General features: G+C 40.3%; 1 protein-coding gene across 2 annotated transcripts in view; it reads left to right on the forward strand.

The window, feature by feature from the left end:
* Window positions 1–5,410: 5,410 nt before the first annotated feature.
* Window positions 5,411–16,630, forward strand: part of LOC136678789 (protein naked cuticle homolog 1-like) — a 40,101-nt gene continuing 28,881 nt past the window's right edge. For both annotated transcript variants that reach the window (XM_066656923.1, XM_066656924.1), the window contains exons 1-3: window positions 5,411–5,588; window positions 5,698–5,730; window positions 5,947–6,086. In XM_066656923.1, coding sequence (XP_066513020.1) covers window positions 5,564–5,588; window positions 5,698–5,730; window positions 5,947–6,086 — 198 coding nt within the window. In that variant the 5' untranslated portion in view covers window positions 5,411–5,563. The remainder of the gene's footprint in view (window positions 5,589–5,697; window positions 5,731–5,946; window positions 6,087–16,630) is intronic.

A 16,630-nucleotide genomic window follows, 5' to 3' on the forward strand; every position in this document is an offset into this window, starting at 1 on the left:
TGCCAGGGAGCACTACTTTTGTATGTTTACACAAGATTATTTGTGTAGGTACATTTATTGTAATTGGGGTTTAAATTAAAAGTGTCAGGACATTATTTTTATTGGGATTTGATTATCAATGATCTCTACGTATGTCATTTAATGTTATAAACTGTTTTACCCATTGTTATTATAGTTGTTGTTAATAACTTTTCATAATTTTCAATAAGTCACCTTTAAGGCTAAAAGTCAGATTTATGGAAACATGTTGCTGAGCAGGGGTGGCAGGGTGGTGCAACCGGTAACATCTCAGTCACACAACTCCAGGGTCCTGGGCGCGTGTGTTCAAGCCCCACTCCAGGTGACTGTCTATGAGGATTTTTGTGTGTTCTTCCCGATTCCTCATGGGTTTCCTTCTATAGTCCAAAAACAAATGTTGGTGGTTGGATAGGCTACTCAAATGTGTGTGTGTGTAGGTATGAGTTTGTGAGTGTGTGTCACCCTGCAAAGGACTGGCGTCTCCTCCAGGTTGTGTTCCTGCCTTGAGCCCAGTGATTCCGAGTAGGCTCCTGACCCACTGGGACCCTGAACTGGATAAGCGGTTACAGATAATGAATGAATGAATGAGCAGCAACATCTGCCAAAAAATGGGATTTAATATACATCCTTTCCACAAGACAATACATTTCCCTGGGCTCTTAATTAAAATGTTTTATATGCTTTGTTCAAAATACCACAAGCATCAAGCACTACAACATCATTCCTCCTCTGTCTAAACAGCTCTGTCCAGAACAAACGGTTCCAGTGCCTGTTACTTTAAAGGGAACGTCTATGACTGTGGGCAATCTCAGAACTCTCTGCTTGTTTACATTCTGAGGCTAAGTGTCTTTTAAGGTGGGCCGGTGTGTTGGATTGAACAAAACCGACTGTTGTTTGCTTGGGGATGAAGTTTAATTTGTCTGTAAGTTTTTATTCACTGTTTAAATGACCAAGGAAAGCCATTTGTAACGGGTTTATTGGAGTTGTATAGTTTTGTAACACAGTCGAGAGCTAGCGAATGGTGAGGAAACATCCTCTGTAATCAAAAAAAACATTTTTTTTTATTACAAGTGTGGACCATGCCTTTAAATGAAATGAGTGACAGTTCACCCCAATAACACAACAATAAGTGAATGAGTAGAAACTTGTATTTCTGTTCTAATCTGTTTTCTCATATTTCCACACTCATGTGTGTGTTACCATTTAACCTCATTTTTGTACACAATTTAATGCAAGGTTCAGTTTTGTGATTAGAGAAACACGGACAATGGGGCAGCTAAAGTGTTTGCCCTTCACCTCAGATGCGGAACAAAATCAGAAAGTCTTGTTTTATCGCATGTTTACTGACAACACACAGAAAACAGAGTAGATTCCTTAATTTAAAAAGTTGTGTTAATGTAAGGGCTCCGGATTCTCTAATTAACCTACAATTCGCCAAAAAGCTGATTTTTTTTTCATAATATGTCCCCTTTAAAGCTTTCTCACTTTATCCCTTGCAGGTTGGGCATAAAGTTAATAGAAATGTAGCTACTAAGAGTTTGAAATGTGACTAAAAAAGTGCAAGCCGGGATGAAATAAAAGCCCACCGAGGAAGAAAGGAAGCCAGGCAAGAAGAGATGAGAGACGGGTGGGTGTCTATGAAGAAGAAGCTGTCTTCTAACTCTTTCCAGAACACGGCGATGATGTTCTACAGCTGTGACATTCTTTACAAGCTGCTGTCAGATTCTGGAAGGTGCCATAATGCTGAAGCTATATGTCAGTGTGCTCTATACTGGAGATTCAGACTCTAACTTTTTTCAGAGAAGTGAAGGAGACTGTTAATATATCACACACATAGAAAACATTTCAAAATCGTCCCAATCTTTTTCACACACACACACACACACACACACACACACACACACACACACACACACACACACACACACACACACACACACACACACACACACACACTCAGATGCCCGTTTCCTCCTTGTGCAGGCTTCAAAGGCACTGATGGGAGAAGCCATCTCTCAGCTGCCCGCATCAAAGCACAGGAAGTGTGTATGAGAGACTGGCCGGCTGTTCCCTGCCCCAGTATTTGTGTGTGAGTGTATGGTATGTGATGAGATGCTCCCTTTGCTGATTGGTTTAATGTTTTTTGAGGCACAGAAGCAAAAGTATGTATACTATAAATACTATGCTTATTAGCATATTGTCACATTACAAAGAAAGAAACAAACAAACCAAAACCTGTCTCTCCATTTTTCAATATCATTTAAACACAGCAGCTGCCCTCTGCAAGATGTATAACTTTATGATGCATTGAGCAATAGGCACACTCCTGAACTGCTTGGATTATACACTGAACTCTATAGACAAGATCTGGAATTTAAACCAGATGATGTGAGCACCGGATAATAGTTAATGAGCAGCAGTTACTATATAGGGAATCACCAATACACTCTTAGAAGATAATAATAAGTATTAGGTATGCCATTCATTACATTTCTGTCCTTTATATGCATTTTAATCCCATGTCTATCATTCATTTCCAAAACTGAACAGACTTAAAGCTGTTCATTAGTCTCATCATCTTTATAAATACACATGGGAGGTGTGACTGGACAGCTAATATTTTATTTGGTGTTTTCCACAGAGCAGTATGACATTGTTCTGTTACTGATCTGAACCTAAATATTCTCCACACCTTGCTTGTATACCTGTGTCTATTTCCCATTGCTTATGAGAATCCTGAAAGTTGTTGGAGTAGTGTTGCTGTGTGTTGGTCATTTGATTTCCAATGTGATGCTAATGGAAACAGCTAACACAAAACAGTAGTAACAGCATTAAATCTATTGTTTGTTTTTCATTTGGCTCCACTACGTTTTTTTTTTAGTTTTTTTTTTCGACAGGCTTTAGGATAACTTTGGAACCCTACCAAGTAACAGTTCAAGTAAGCCGTGTGAAATCACAAGAAAAATCTTTTTATTTCTTATACTGGACTTCAGATCTCATCTGCTCCTCTGACCACATGCAGACAATGGCTTGTATCTCAGCAGCAGGCCAAACAGAGTTTTTTTTGAGTTAATGTTAAAAATAAATGCAGCCAGTGGCTTTTCAAAATGGTGGTTAGACTTGAGTGATGATTCTGTGATAATCACATTAGCCAATGTCAAAATATCATACCATACCATACCAATATCATACCAGACAAACGGACCAATAGAATTGAACACGAATATAAATTTTTAGATTGAATTTACATTTGACAATTAAAGTGTCAATTTATCCTCAGACCTAAAAGACTTACTCAATAGAGAGATAAAATGCTATAGCTATAACAGTATAATACACGCTGGACAAGCTGCTGTTTCTAGTCTCTGCTGGAATGGCAGTGATATATTCTGACCTGTTCAGGCTTAGTGGTATCAAGCCATTGGATTGGTCCAGGGAGACCCCATGGGTCAGGCTTCAGTGGGTGGAATCAGCTCTAAGATTACTGCCAGCAGAATGGTATGTGCTTATTATGCTATATCTATGACACATTAGCAAGTGATTGGAGGTTATTATCTTATATCTCTGGCACATTGCTTGGTGATAAAAAGGAGTACACTTGTTACAGTTTCAGTTGTTATGGCCTGCAGACATTTTTAGGCTATCAACTATTTTCATAGTAGCCAGAAAATATCATTTTTAGCTGTTCTGAGGTCTCTGTTTTGAAATTGAAAATATATTATACCGTATTCAGATATCTGTATGATTAACTGCAAGCTTCTTTGAAGAACTATGAGTTATTTTCACAGTAGGAGGTTCACATGCACATCACATATATTAAGACAACACACTGAGTGTTAACTGTATGAAACATTCAGGACAGCAACTATACAGATTCTGGAGTAAATACAACATTATGTAAAATGTTTAATAAATCTGGCTATGATAAAGACTAGGTTATGGCTTTCATATTGGCTGGCTAACATTTCACAAAATGCTGCTGATTATTATCTGCTTCTGTAAACAAAGGTATCAATAATAGTAGACCTACAAAACCTTTCAAATCAAATTTGGACTGACAAAACCTAAATCCCACCCACCCATCGCCCCATCCTGGACCTCAATACCCTGGCTATGGCCCTGTTCACCACACATTGTTTTCTAGCAGCAAAATATGGAGTCACGAAATTTTTAATGGGACATATACCCCTTTTTCCATATGTTAACGCAGTTCCCTGGGGTCTCAACAAAAACGTTTGTGATATGCTTTGGTCAAAATACCACATGGATCACACAACACAGCAGGCTTTCTCCCTCTGTCTCATCCAAGTAGGGAATGGCCAGTTTCAGCCACTGCTGAATGTTCCATTTCACAGATATAGTGTATTCTGCCTGTCAAATGCTCCTTAATTATAATAAATATTGAGAAAATCTGTTCTTTACAGCAGTAAAACACATTTAACTGTTTTAACTGATGCAGTAAACTAAATGAAAAAACAATTAAAGAATAAAATATATTGGTAAATGCCAAATGTGATGCATTCAAAATATATATGAACCAACATTTTTAAATTAGGATTTTTAGTTAAAGGGCCACATTGCGTGATTTAAAAAAATAGTTTTATTGTATTATTATTTCATGTGTAAAGGGTTAAGCAGATCCCACACAGAGTGCGTGGTTGTTTTTTGCAGTTTGTATGTTGGTAGGAGATTCTGAGATGCCCGTATTAATGTGCTAAGGCACTGAAAGTGTTAAGTAACGGTCAAGTAAGAATTGTGGAGATTGTTTTAACTGTTATTTCATTTTATTATATTATTTTTTTACAACCACCGCCACCCTGAACTGGATAAGCGGTTACAGACAATAAATAAATGAAAAAGGATGAATTTTCTAAAATCTCGAGAGGATTTCAGTGGTGGAATGGTCAGAAGAAGGCCTGCAGGAAAGTGCTTAAGAGATTCTTCACTTCAGTAGCGTTAAGGTAAGGTTAATATAACTGCACAAACAACAGAGTTCATGGACGGTTTATTCACATTTATTCAACCGTGCCGTGTTTCTTAGCTTTTTATTTGAGGCAGACTGCAGCAGCCGCTCTCGTCGCTGCTCTTTTTATAGTTGGAGACTCCTAAAGAATCCCAACTTGCGCTTTCATGTGCCGCTTTTGGGCCAATGAAATGGAGCGAAGCCGCGAGGGGTCTATCACTTATTTTTTTCCACCTGTTTTCCGACAAGCCCCGCCTCTACGACTATGATTGGCTAATATTGTCCAGCCCCCTGCCCTATAATTGGCTAGAAAATCTGCTTAGAGTATGAACTCCCAGCCACTCTGAGCAGAGAGGGGCCAGGTTTGTACCGAAAACGGGCGGAAAAGAAAAACTGGAGGGAGCTGAGCTGAGCAGAGCTGAAGGGGGATCAAAGCTGAGCTCCGTCTCTGTAGGATTTACCAAGAGGGGGATTCTTCTCTTTTCTGTGCGGACACTGTTGTTTGAAGGAGAAACATATCGCCATTCTTTTTTGGATTCTATTTTATTCTGATGTTTTGCTATTCCAACCCGATGAGGAGAAATGGGTAAACTTCATTCGAAACATGGTAGGGCATTTCTCTTTGATCTCAATCTCGCTCTCTTTCTAGGCTTTCATTTGGAAGCTTTGGACTAACTCGTGCCTTTTTTCCTTCTCTTGTGCAATGCCCCGAGAAGCTGCTATTTGTAAACCGAGGGAAAGCCCTGAAGGTGAGTCTTTATTTCTCAGAAAAGGAAAAAGAAAAGCGTTGTTACTACAGCATTGAGCACGTCGCTGGTCTTGCAGAAGTAGCTACATTTGTATTCAGCCATGCGCTGAAGAGCCTAGTTCACTAAATGTAAAGTTGAGGCAAGATTTTGTAGAACCACTCAACCGCTCATTATCACTCAAACCCATTTCAAAGTGATTTTCTTTCGTTGTTTTAGGCGATAGTTTCGTAGTTAACGCATGTTTGGCGAGAAAAGGACTCGACGACTGGCTTGTGAAGCAGAAGTATTACTGCACTGGCTCTCGCCTCGAACAGCAGGACTGCCACCAAAAAAGTACCTGCAGACTGTCTTCAAGGGTGAGTTTCTGCGTTTTAATGTGGTATGAAACGTATTTATGTGTGTGTATTTGCTCAAAACCCTTTTCAAACTGGTGTTTTCCTGCTTCGGCTACTACAGACCTTCATAACTCTCGCGCGCGGCGACTCGCGCTTCTTGGATAGTCACCTCCGAAAACTTCTCCTTCAGTTAGCAGTTAACAGCTAAATGTATTCGTGTTAGAAACTGTGTCAAACTATGGCTAACGTAATTCGTTTGAGTGTTTTTCGATTTTAAGTTGTATATTCACAATTTCAGGCGTCTGTTGGGTGGTTAAAAAAGTACATTTTCGTTCACCAAAATTACTATATATGTATCCACAAGGTACAAGAGGGTCTTATGTTCCAGGTTTATGTTTTCAGCGAGGCTTTATGGACCTCTTCTTTCATCATATTTGTTGTTTATTGTATCTTTACATTTGTAACTCTTCCTAAATAAATGATTTAAAACTGAAAATCAAACTCAAGCGTATGAGGAACTGTTCTGAGGAACATGTATGTAATTGTAGTTGAGTAGGATAGTCCCCTAAGCAAAGGTACTGAAGGAATGCTCTTGAGGGAACCACCCCAGTTTCAGTTTAGTATCTTTTAGTATGTAGTTTTGTATGTAGGCTGCTCTGTATAATGGAATGATGCTGGGATGTAGCAAGCTTTTTGGAATTTAAGAACTTTGATTCTGATAACTTGTTGAGGTGAGCTAGTGAAAGAATTGCAGTTGATGCCTGTGGTAATTCTTCCCAGCTTTTGCCCTTCAGTGACCCCAAACTCTTGGCTGGAGACCACCCTCACTTTCCTTAATGGCTTTCTAACGCTTTGGACGTGAGCTTTGGCGATGTGTTTTCCATAATGGAGAACAACAGTCAGCATACCCAAGCTGAAGCCACAGGAATGGCTTTGTTTAGCGGCTGGAGCTTGACTACAAAAGACAGCCCTTATATCCTCGGCTGTGGATTGGAGAAATTTTGAACACACGCTTGCCTGACACCCACTAATGAATGCTTTTAAAACGCCTGCCAGTTCTCTCTACAATTGCAAATGCTCCCTTTGAAGCCTGAGGTAGAGCGGATTTCTTCATGTTTATTCCTGAAGAAGGATGGGAGGGGAAACGTCTGGTTGGGAGTTTTTACAAAGGTCCAGAGTCTGTTTGCACCTGACAGGCAGTCATTTTGCTGAAAGGAAGGAGGTGAGGTGGGGAAAAAAAAGGCACTTCACACAAAAGTTGCTGCATGTATTTAAAACTTTTACGCTACTACCGTGAAAATGACTGGACGTTTCCACTCTTGCTCAAAAGTTGTGGATATGTTTAAGTGTGAGTCAGACATTTCACATTTTCACTCATACATGACATGGTTTTGTTCGAGCAGGAGGGAAACAAATGTGTCAGGGTTCATAACAGCAGAACAGATGCAGTCCTCTGTGGAGGTGATAGATCATGGCAAGCTTGAAAGCATTGCGGCCTGACAGCCTGGTGACAGGGCTGCATTGTGAAACCGAGTTGGGTGGGGGGTGGGTGGGGAGGGGTTGCAAGCCTGTCTGAGATTTGGCATCCTGGTAAACACATAAGAACGTTGTTGTTTGAGGAGGGCAGAAATGCTCTGGAAGCACATCTGAGGGAGCCTAAGCCTCTTTCGGGTTGGGGGCTGCCTCATCTCAAAAGAGTTTTTTGAGAGCCCTGGGTGGAATGAGGGGGAGTCTAGTAGGCCACTCTAAAGGGGCCACTGAAAAGGCAGGAGACCCTGGCCACTTTGCAGGCTTCTTCTTCATTTTTTTCAGGCTCCTTTAAACTGCATGAAAATGCAGATAGACATCTATTTTTGTCTGCAACCAGTGCACATTTTTGAGATTGTAGACCTTGGGTTAGTGTAGTGTTGCTTACTGAAGTGTTTCCTTATCTGGATGCAATCCTCCAATTAAATGTCATATGATAGCTCAAGAAGGGTGACGTTCTCCCTGTCTACATGTAAACCACTAGGGACTGTGGACTAACCAGTGCTTTGCAACTGCTAGCAAGGAAGGTCAATTTGTGCCACTAGGGTTTATTTGGAATGACTTTGGCTGGTGTGAGGAGGAAAAACAGGCTTAAAGTCAACAGGACGGCACAGATATACAGGAAATATAATATAAGAAAAGAAAAAATTTGAAGGAATGCTGGTGTGTAGGCACAGTCATGGCTGAAATAGAAAGATTAAAGCCCTTTGTTGTCTCGTCATTTCTTTGGAAGTGATTTTTTATATATATAAAGGCCAAGGTGGGGTCATCTGAAGTTATAAATCATAGGTGATAACTTTTTAAGAGGCAGAGTTTTACTGCATCTGGAGTGATTAGATAGTGCTAAAATTGTGAGCTTGAAATGGTCTCAGGTTGTATCACAGGGCCTATTGCCATGACCATGGTTTTATGACTTGAAGCTAAGGTAGCCTGAGGAGTTCCTGAAATACGATTAGCTCTTTAATCATCCCAAAGTATCAAAGTACCCAAGCTTTATGGAACATTTGGGTAGGACTTTGAGGAGCACTCAAGGAAGTTTTGAGTGACCTGATTGGCTTCTTCCATTGGAGGTTCTAATGAGAAGTTTGAGAACATTAGCAGAACATTGGACAAGCATTGTGGAACACGTGTGCGTTTGCCAGATGGTGTGAAGTGATTTGGCAAGGCTGCACAAGGATCCCTGCTGAAAGACTTGGACTGTTTGAACAATTTGGACTCTGCAGAGCTTTGTGTGTGTGTGTGTTTTAACATAAATAATTGAGTCTAGTGTGCCTAATGGTTTACACAGTGTTGTGGGAGAAAGAACAAAACGGAGTAAGCCGTGTTTTTGACCATAAATATTTTTTTGGAGTTATTTGCTTTGTTTTGATTGTAACAAAGCGTTTCTAAGATAACTTAATATTTCATTGCATGTTAAAATTCGAAGGAGTGAATGCTGACAGCGCATGCTTTTTTGGACTCCCTTTCAAGCTGTTTTTTGAGACTTCTTTGTTAGTTAACGTCGCCTTTGTTTTCGCTTCAGAAAAAGCGCCAAACATGAATGCACTTCATTGCGGTTTTATTGTTCCAAGACGACAATGATTGGATCCAAGTGTTGAGGCTTGATTGTAAACATATTTCTGTTTTATTTTCATTTCTCTGTGTATGTTTTTTATCTATAAATTTGCTGTGGAATTTATTGTTTTTGTCAGGCTTTGACTGATTTCACCTCAACAACTTATTTCAAAAGGCTTGTAGGAAACAACAAGCATATGGAAAAGCCCTGTCTCAATCTTAGTGTATTAGGTAAAAATAAATCCAAAAGGAGTATTTTTTCATGGGTGGCTACATTTTCTATCACACATCTGTGCCTTAAACCTCCCTCAAGTTCAACCAGCAAGGCTCCATTAGAACTTTTATTCAAGCAGTGTAGGAATGTCTGTGGTGGAAGAAGTGTGGACCAACAGGGTTTGTCAGTTTGTTTGTATGTGTGCATAAAAGTGTGGCCCAACAGTGCTAGTGTGTGTGTGGCTGAAAAGGGGTGTTGTAAAATGTGGGTTATAAGGGAAGGACAGTGGGGAGTCAGGGTCAGGAATCTGTTTGATGTTGAAGCCCACTGTGGCTGTGTGCTGAACAGCTCTAGCACGGGGTGAAAGTGTCTTGAAAACCCCCTTCTTATAGGCTGACCATTTTTATACAGCATCATTTATTCTGTTAGACTACAGGGCTGCAGTGTCCCGGACCACTTTAACTATCAAAGATGGAGAGAGGATAGCTGCTAGGGAGAACTGATGACTAAATTATTATAAGTAAAAATGAATAGTCTGCAGTGGTTCAGTTGTGAACCAATTAATTCATAAGTGTTTAAGTGTCTCCTGTTTCTGAGTGTGTGTGTGTGTGTGTGTGAAAGAGTGATTGACTAGTCTGAGTATGGCAAGCAGGTGAAGATCAGTGTTTTTGTTGTGTTTGTTGGTCTTTGAGGTCTACAGCTGCTCTTGCTGGTCTTAGTGATGACAAAAGACACTGACAAAAGACCCTCTATGACCCCCCCAAACCCCCTAGTACCCAGCACTGGGCTACAGTCCTTTTGTAGTAGATGAGTTAATAATCAACTCCAAAATTGGCTTGAATTAAGGTTGAACAGCACAGCCAAAATACTAAATTGGGATTACAAAACTGTACAATGACTTAATCAATTTTCCTGTGATATTCAAACGTTGAAAAGCATGAACTAAGATGAGGATATTGCTGTATTCCTGCTCCACAAGTGGGTAATATTGACTTATTTTTGCTGTAAATGGAACTGACCCCAAATTTGGAACTGCATGAAAGTAAACACAGACTGAAATCTACAAAACTAAATAACATAAGTTACAAAAGAGTTTCTGTGGTAATTTGAACAGTGAGTAAAAACTTACAATTTCTACTTCAGCCACGTACAAACAGTAGTAATTTTTTTCCTCAAGCATACTGTTCCACCTTAAATGTCACAGAGCTTCTGAATGTAAACATAGAAGAGAACAGCATTTCCCCACAATTGTAGATGTTGCCTTTAATTCGTTTTATAAGTTAATTAAAAACCTAAGCTGAATACAGTGTCTAAACTAGGTCCTGGAATTTAAACTCCTTTTGTCTCCCATGAGTTGGGAGCTGTTCATCTTTAGGGCCATCACCCAGTTTAGTCTCTGTCCCTTTCTTATTTCGTTCTTTCACTTTTTCATTGTCCTGTTTAGCTAGTGGGACTGCCTGAGTGTGTGTGTTTAACTGTTGGGCTTGCCTCTGTGTTTGTAATTGTGGAGGATGTGGCGTGTGAGAGTTAGCATGAGCAATAGTGGAGAACTGAGTGGGTTTTTTTCAAGCATCTTTATTGTTGTCTTCATGCAAATACTTCCAAGTCATGAAGGCTTGCATGGAGGCTCAAAGATTGACTTTCCCTCAAAGCAATGCTCTGTTCCCTCTCTCTCTCTCTCTCTCTCTCTCTCTCTCTCTCTCTCTTTCTCTCTCTGTCTCCAGTACACTTCTCCACTGCCACACAAAGAGAGAGAATAAAGAATAGAGACACAGTTTTTCCTTCTCCTCTCCCTCCTCTCCTCCTTTAGAGAGCATATGCTTTTGTCTAGGGGCTGGCTGTTGCTTTTAGATGCAACTTGTCTTTTTGTCGCCCCACTCTTCCTTGCTCTCTTCCTCTTATTCTTTCTGTCCCTGTTCTCTTTCTGAAACTGACGGAGTCTTGCATGCGCCCGCCTGTGCCGCCTCTTCATGGGTCGTTTTCGTGTCTCTTTCTTCTTCTTTTTCTTTATGTTACTTCTTACATATTTCCTCTATTTTCACACCGCTTCAAGGGATCTACCCACCAGCCATGTGTGTGTGTGTGTGTGTGTGTGTGTGTGTGTGTGTGTGTGCGCGCGTGTGCGTTTGCACCATTCTTCCTCCCTGCTCCCTAGGGACCTGACTGTTGTTGTGTTTGAAGCCAGTTGAGAGAGAGATGGAAGAGATGGAGAGAGTGGCTGTTGTTTTCCTTTTGTGAAAGAAGAGAAATAAAGAGCCCCGGGGAGAAGACCGCCGGCACCCGTGTCTGAGGTGGGGCTTCGGGAAAGTTCCCATGAGAGGCCAGGCGGAGGGGAGTGAAAAAGAAGAGAGGAAAGGTGAAGAGAAGAGAGTAGCGGCAAAAGAAAGATACAAGAAGATAGAGGTGGTTACAAGGAGAGAGAGCAAGGCATAGTAGGCGAGCTGGAGGCTACTCCTTAGTCCTAAAAAGCTCTTAGATTGGGTTTACACGTCTAGGGATAAACTTTGTGACACTGCCAATGAATCCTGCATGCATATAGTTTTATTAATGCGTTATAATTCCTTAATGCCTCACTTAAAACTTTCTGGTTTGTACCGGTCCCATTTCTGCTACTGTAAGGGGCAGTATGATTAAAAGTGACATTACTGTCTTGACCAGACAAAGGTAATTAAAAAATTAAATAATATGTTACACAGTACATGTTATTTCTTTTGAAATTCTCTGGAGTTCATGTGTGAAACAGGCATTCAAATGCTTCAAAAAAAAAAAAAACCAATGCTTTATTACCAGACCACTAGTGTTGCTCTGTTGGCAACTCTGCCAGTCTGCAGTGATATCAGAGGAGTGGTACAGTGCTGCGATCTCGTTGCTGGACTGTAGTTACATTTAAGGCATTGTATGCCTGCAGAAGAATTTGAAAATCATATTATCGCCAACTCCTAACATATCTGTGATGTGAAACTGAATTCAGCTGCTTATATGACAGGTTTATGTTTGAACCTTCCGGTCCCACTTTAAATTTTGTAGCTTCAGGTGCCAGAATGTAACTGCTTCACCATTTAAGGTGGAACTGAATATTCAATATAGCTGACTCTTGAGCATACTACTAGAGATGTTATATGATTATTATTAAGTAAAGGGTCATTATAAGGGTTGGAACTACCCTAAACTAAGATGATCAATAAAGTTTATCATTGTTTTTAAAGGAGATAATACGTACAGTTGTGGGTTTCTTTGGATGCTTGCACAGCCATCTTGGAGGTCATTTGTAACACTCCATTCTGATTGTTGCTGGGAACAGTCTCAGCTTAAAAGGACATGTAGCACTTACACTTTGCCCTACCCCTCAATCCCTACAATAATTGAGACACCCTACTCCTATACAAAATGGAGGGGTAAGGCTAAGTGGTAGGGGCAAGGGGTTCAGTGAGATCGGACCATTATAACACAGCAAAGACAAAGGTGTTTTGGATAAAACGGTGCTGACTGGAGTTTCTTTCTCCTTGATCTTGTTGTTGGAATCCATGGACATCTGTGGGTTTTGTTCAGAACCTATATTTGTCATGTTTTTGTATCTGGAACAGAAATGTTGATGGCTTGCATTCATTTCTTGGTTTGAAATTTCAGTATAATCTGATGTGAGTGTATGTGTAGTTTTGTCGATATGACCATGACACTGTACAAGCTTGTATGTGTGTGTGTAAAAATAGTTGTCAGGAATGTGTGGTGGTGGTGGGGGGGGGGGGTATGCAGGGGGCTAGAGGGGTGTGCTTGGCAAGTTGTGTGCATGAGAGAATGAAGACAGAAGGAGTTATATTTGTGTGTGTGTGTGTTTGTGCATGCTCTGATGTCTGTGTGTGTCATGCATTGAGTCTTCACTCTGCAGATGTGCTCAGGAGATCAAAGTGTGTGGCGGAAATCTGTACGGCAAGCCATGGGGATCAACAGCTGAGATGCGAACTATGTTTCCCAATATCCAAACACACATGCAGATTTTCTTTAATGCATCCTCACCCTGACTGTATTTGGTCAGTGTCAGAAACTTCTATGTTAGTTTCTGTTGTTTTTTCATTCCTTTTATAGTTTGTAAGGGGTGGAAGTTTCATTTGTATGTGCCCCACAGTCCATATGTTTACAATTTGCCTTTTCAAATTTGTGTTTTATTAATCATGTATAAGGGCGGCACGGTGGTGCAGCAGGTAGGTGTCGCAGTCACACAGCTCCAGGGACCTGGAGGTTGTGGGTTTGATTCCTGCTCCGGGTGACTGTCTGTGAGGAGTTGGTGTGTTCTCCCTGTGTCCGCGTGGGTTTCCTCCGGGTGCTCTGGTTTTCTCCCACAGTCCAAAAACACACGTTGGTAGGTTGATTGGCGACTCGAAATTGTCCATAGGGGTGTGTGTGTGTGTGTGTGTGTGTGTGTGTTGCCCTGTGAAGGACTGGCGCCCCCTCCAGGGTGCATTCCCGCCTTGCGCTCAATGATTCCAGGTAGGCTCTGGACCCACCGCGACCCTGAACTGGATAAGCGCTTACAGATAATGAATGAATGATCATATATACTTAATATCATTATCTCGTCACTATGATGATGATGATTTGCTATAGTAGCAGTAGCCACTCTTTAAAGGTGACTTCCTCTTGTCCTTTTAACCTCATTAACAATGGAAAGTCATTTTTTTCTAGGCTGCTTTGTTTTTAAGTGAACATTGTTTAAAAATCTCTTCCACAGTGTTAACACACCAGCAGCTGAAAAAATATTGTGTCCATTCCTGTTTGTGTGTCTGTGTGTCTATAGGATGTAGTCTGAAATAAACTTGCGTCTTGTGTATATTGGGCAAAATCCATTTCCTGAAAGATAATTGTGAGATATGTGAATAATGTTTATTTTGTCTTGGTCAGAGACCCATAATTTCATCTGAAAGGGAAAATAAAGATAATTCAGGTTATCTGCCAAGCATCTGTGGCTGTAGGTGTGTATATATGAATTGTGTGTGTGTGTTAGGGAATTATTATTATTATTTTTTTGTGTGTGTGAACGTGTGTAGCGCTCCCTCTGATCATTTTGTTTATTCATGATTTCTAAACAGAGACGGAATAACTGAATTTTTATCTGAGTGGTTGATTTCCCCAGGTTTGATTCAGGTGCACTTCTATTTCAGATAGAACATAGCAGCTGCAAAATGACTTTTAGAAGTACAGAACATAGACCGGGCTCTTTATCACTGGAAAATGCACACATTTATTCTTTACATCTTACTTTTGGGGCGTCCGGTGTAACTGAATGAGAGATTGAGAACAAGGAGATGGGCACGGAGAAAAAGAGCAAAGGAATTGGTTGCCTGAAGGAAGTAAAAATGGAACAGAGCGCACTGATTCATTTTTGATACTTCAAAGCCTCTTCTCTTCTCTTCTGTCACTTTTTAAGCATTTTCTTTCTTCTAATGTGCTATATGCACTCACAGTGACTTTACACTGCGCTTAGATATCAGAATGGTATCAGTGTCAGAAGATACACTTTACAGCCAAAAGCTTGGACGCAGCTTATATTCCTCTGTAGGAAGAAATAATTTCTAAATCCATTACCGATAGTCTGTAAATTGTTGAACCTGTTTTAACAATACAGTGCCTTTACTTAATCATTGAACTCTGTAAATATATGCACTCCTAATGCAGCTGATGCATGGTTTGTGTAGCGCTGGTGGAAGCACAGGCTGGCTGTTTGATGTGTTTTGGCTGTCATATTTTCGGTTGGGTAGCATGTTTAGAGAGCGTAAGATGTTCCATCATTCTGTTCCACTGCTCCACAGGTCTTTGAGTCACTTTCTCAGAGGTACAAGACCACCCTCTGTCCCTGCAGAGACAGGCAGCAGCCATGTGTGTGGAGTGTTTATGTGTGTGTCTGGGAGTGTTTGCGTTTTGTGTGCCGAGAGTCAGGAAAGTTTGGTTAATTTTGGCAAGGTACATTTGTTTGTGTGTTTTTTGGGAATAATTGTGTGTGTGTGTGTGTCTGTATCTCCAATCTCATAACTCCACCCTTGTGCTACAGAGAATGGTTAATATTTTACTGGTGATGCACAAATACAGGAATTGCAAGAGCAATGGTGATATCATATGTGATGTTCATATCTAATGATACATTAAAGTGCATTGTGAATATTTCTAATGTAAATCTGATGTAATAACTCTAAATTAGCATGAGTATAATGGGTTAGCACCATAGTATAATGGGTAGCATAATAGAATGCAGATTTATAATAATAGACCTGTGTTGCTCAAACCAGTACAAAGAGTGTATTGTATGATGTGCTTCATCTGTACCATGTGTATGCAGTTTTTGGGATACAGCCCTTTCCCGGACGCATATATATATATATATATATATATATATATATATATATATATATATATATATATATATATAAAATATATATATATATATAAAAGACTTACATGTTCGATTTTGGCCTTCCACACAGAGCAGAAGCTGCAGGTTTGCACTTGTTGGCTAATTTCAGAATAATATGCAGACAGAATCCTACCAATTTGCACCTGAAACCAGCAGAAAACCTTAGAGCACCAGAAGCTCTGTGTGAATTTCTGCAGTGCTTTAGCTGGGTGGGGCTGAGAAAGAATTACCCCTGTATTATTCACACTGACACATTCATTTGTGATAAACCGGATTTGAGAAAGCTGATTGTGTGTGTGTGTGTGTGTGTGTGTGTGTGTGTGTGTGTGTGTGTGTGTGTGTGTGTGTGTGTGTGTGTGTATGTGTGGTCATACATTACAGGCAGTAAATTGCTGTGTGTTGTGAAAGAGACAATAAGCTGTCACGGGCTGTAAAGTCATTACATTGCTGGGGTAAAAGTTACAAAGATTGAGAGAGAGAGAGAGAGAGAGAGAGAGAGAGAGAGAGAGAGAGAGAGAGAGAGAGAGAGAGAGAGAGAGAGAGAGAGAGATAAACATTAAATAGTTAGTAAGTGTTGTAGGCAGTACTATTGGCTTTAGATAGCCAGAAGCTTTGATGTGGATGAGGTAATGCGGAATGAAGTGCTTGCAATGATAATCTCATATAAGAGACTGCTGGAGAAGTCTAAATATCACTGATATAAAGGAAGAGTCACTGGCTTAAATGAGGAAGGAACTGTTTACCGAACAAAGTTTACACCCAAAGAAGCCTAGTACAATATGGAACCATACTTATACTATACTACTACGATATATCGCTTTAGAATGGTGGCAGTCTTTAGTTAACAACAGAAGAACTGTACAAGAA

The sequence above is a fragment of the Hoplias malabaricus genome, chromosome Y (genome assembly GCF_029633855.1).
Source record: "Hoplias malabaricus isolate fHopMal1 chromosome Y, fHopMal1.hap1, whole genome shotgun sequence".
Taxonomy (NCBI): Eukaryota; Metazoa; Chordata; class Actinopteri; order Characiformes; family Erythrinidae; genus Hoplias; species Hoplias malabaricus.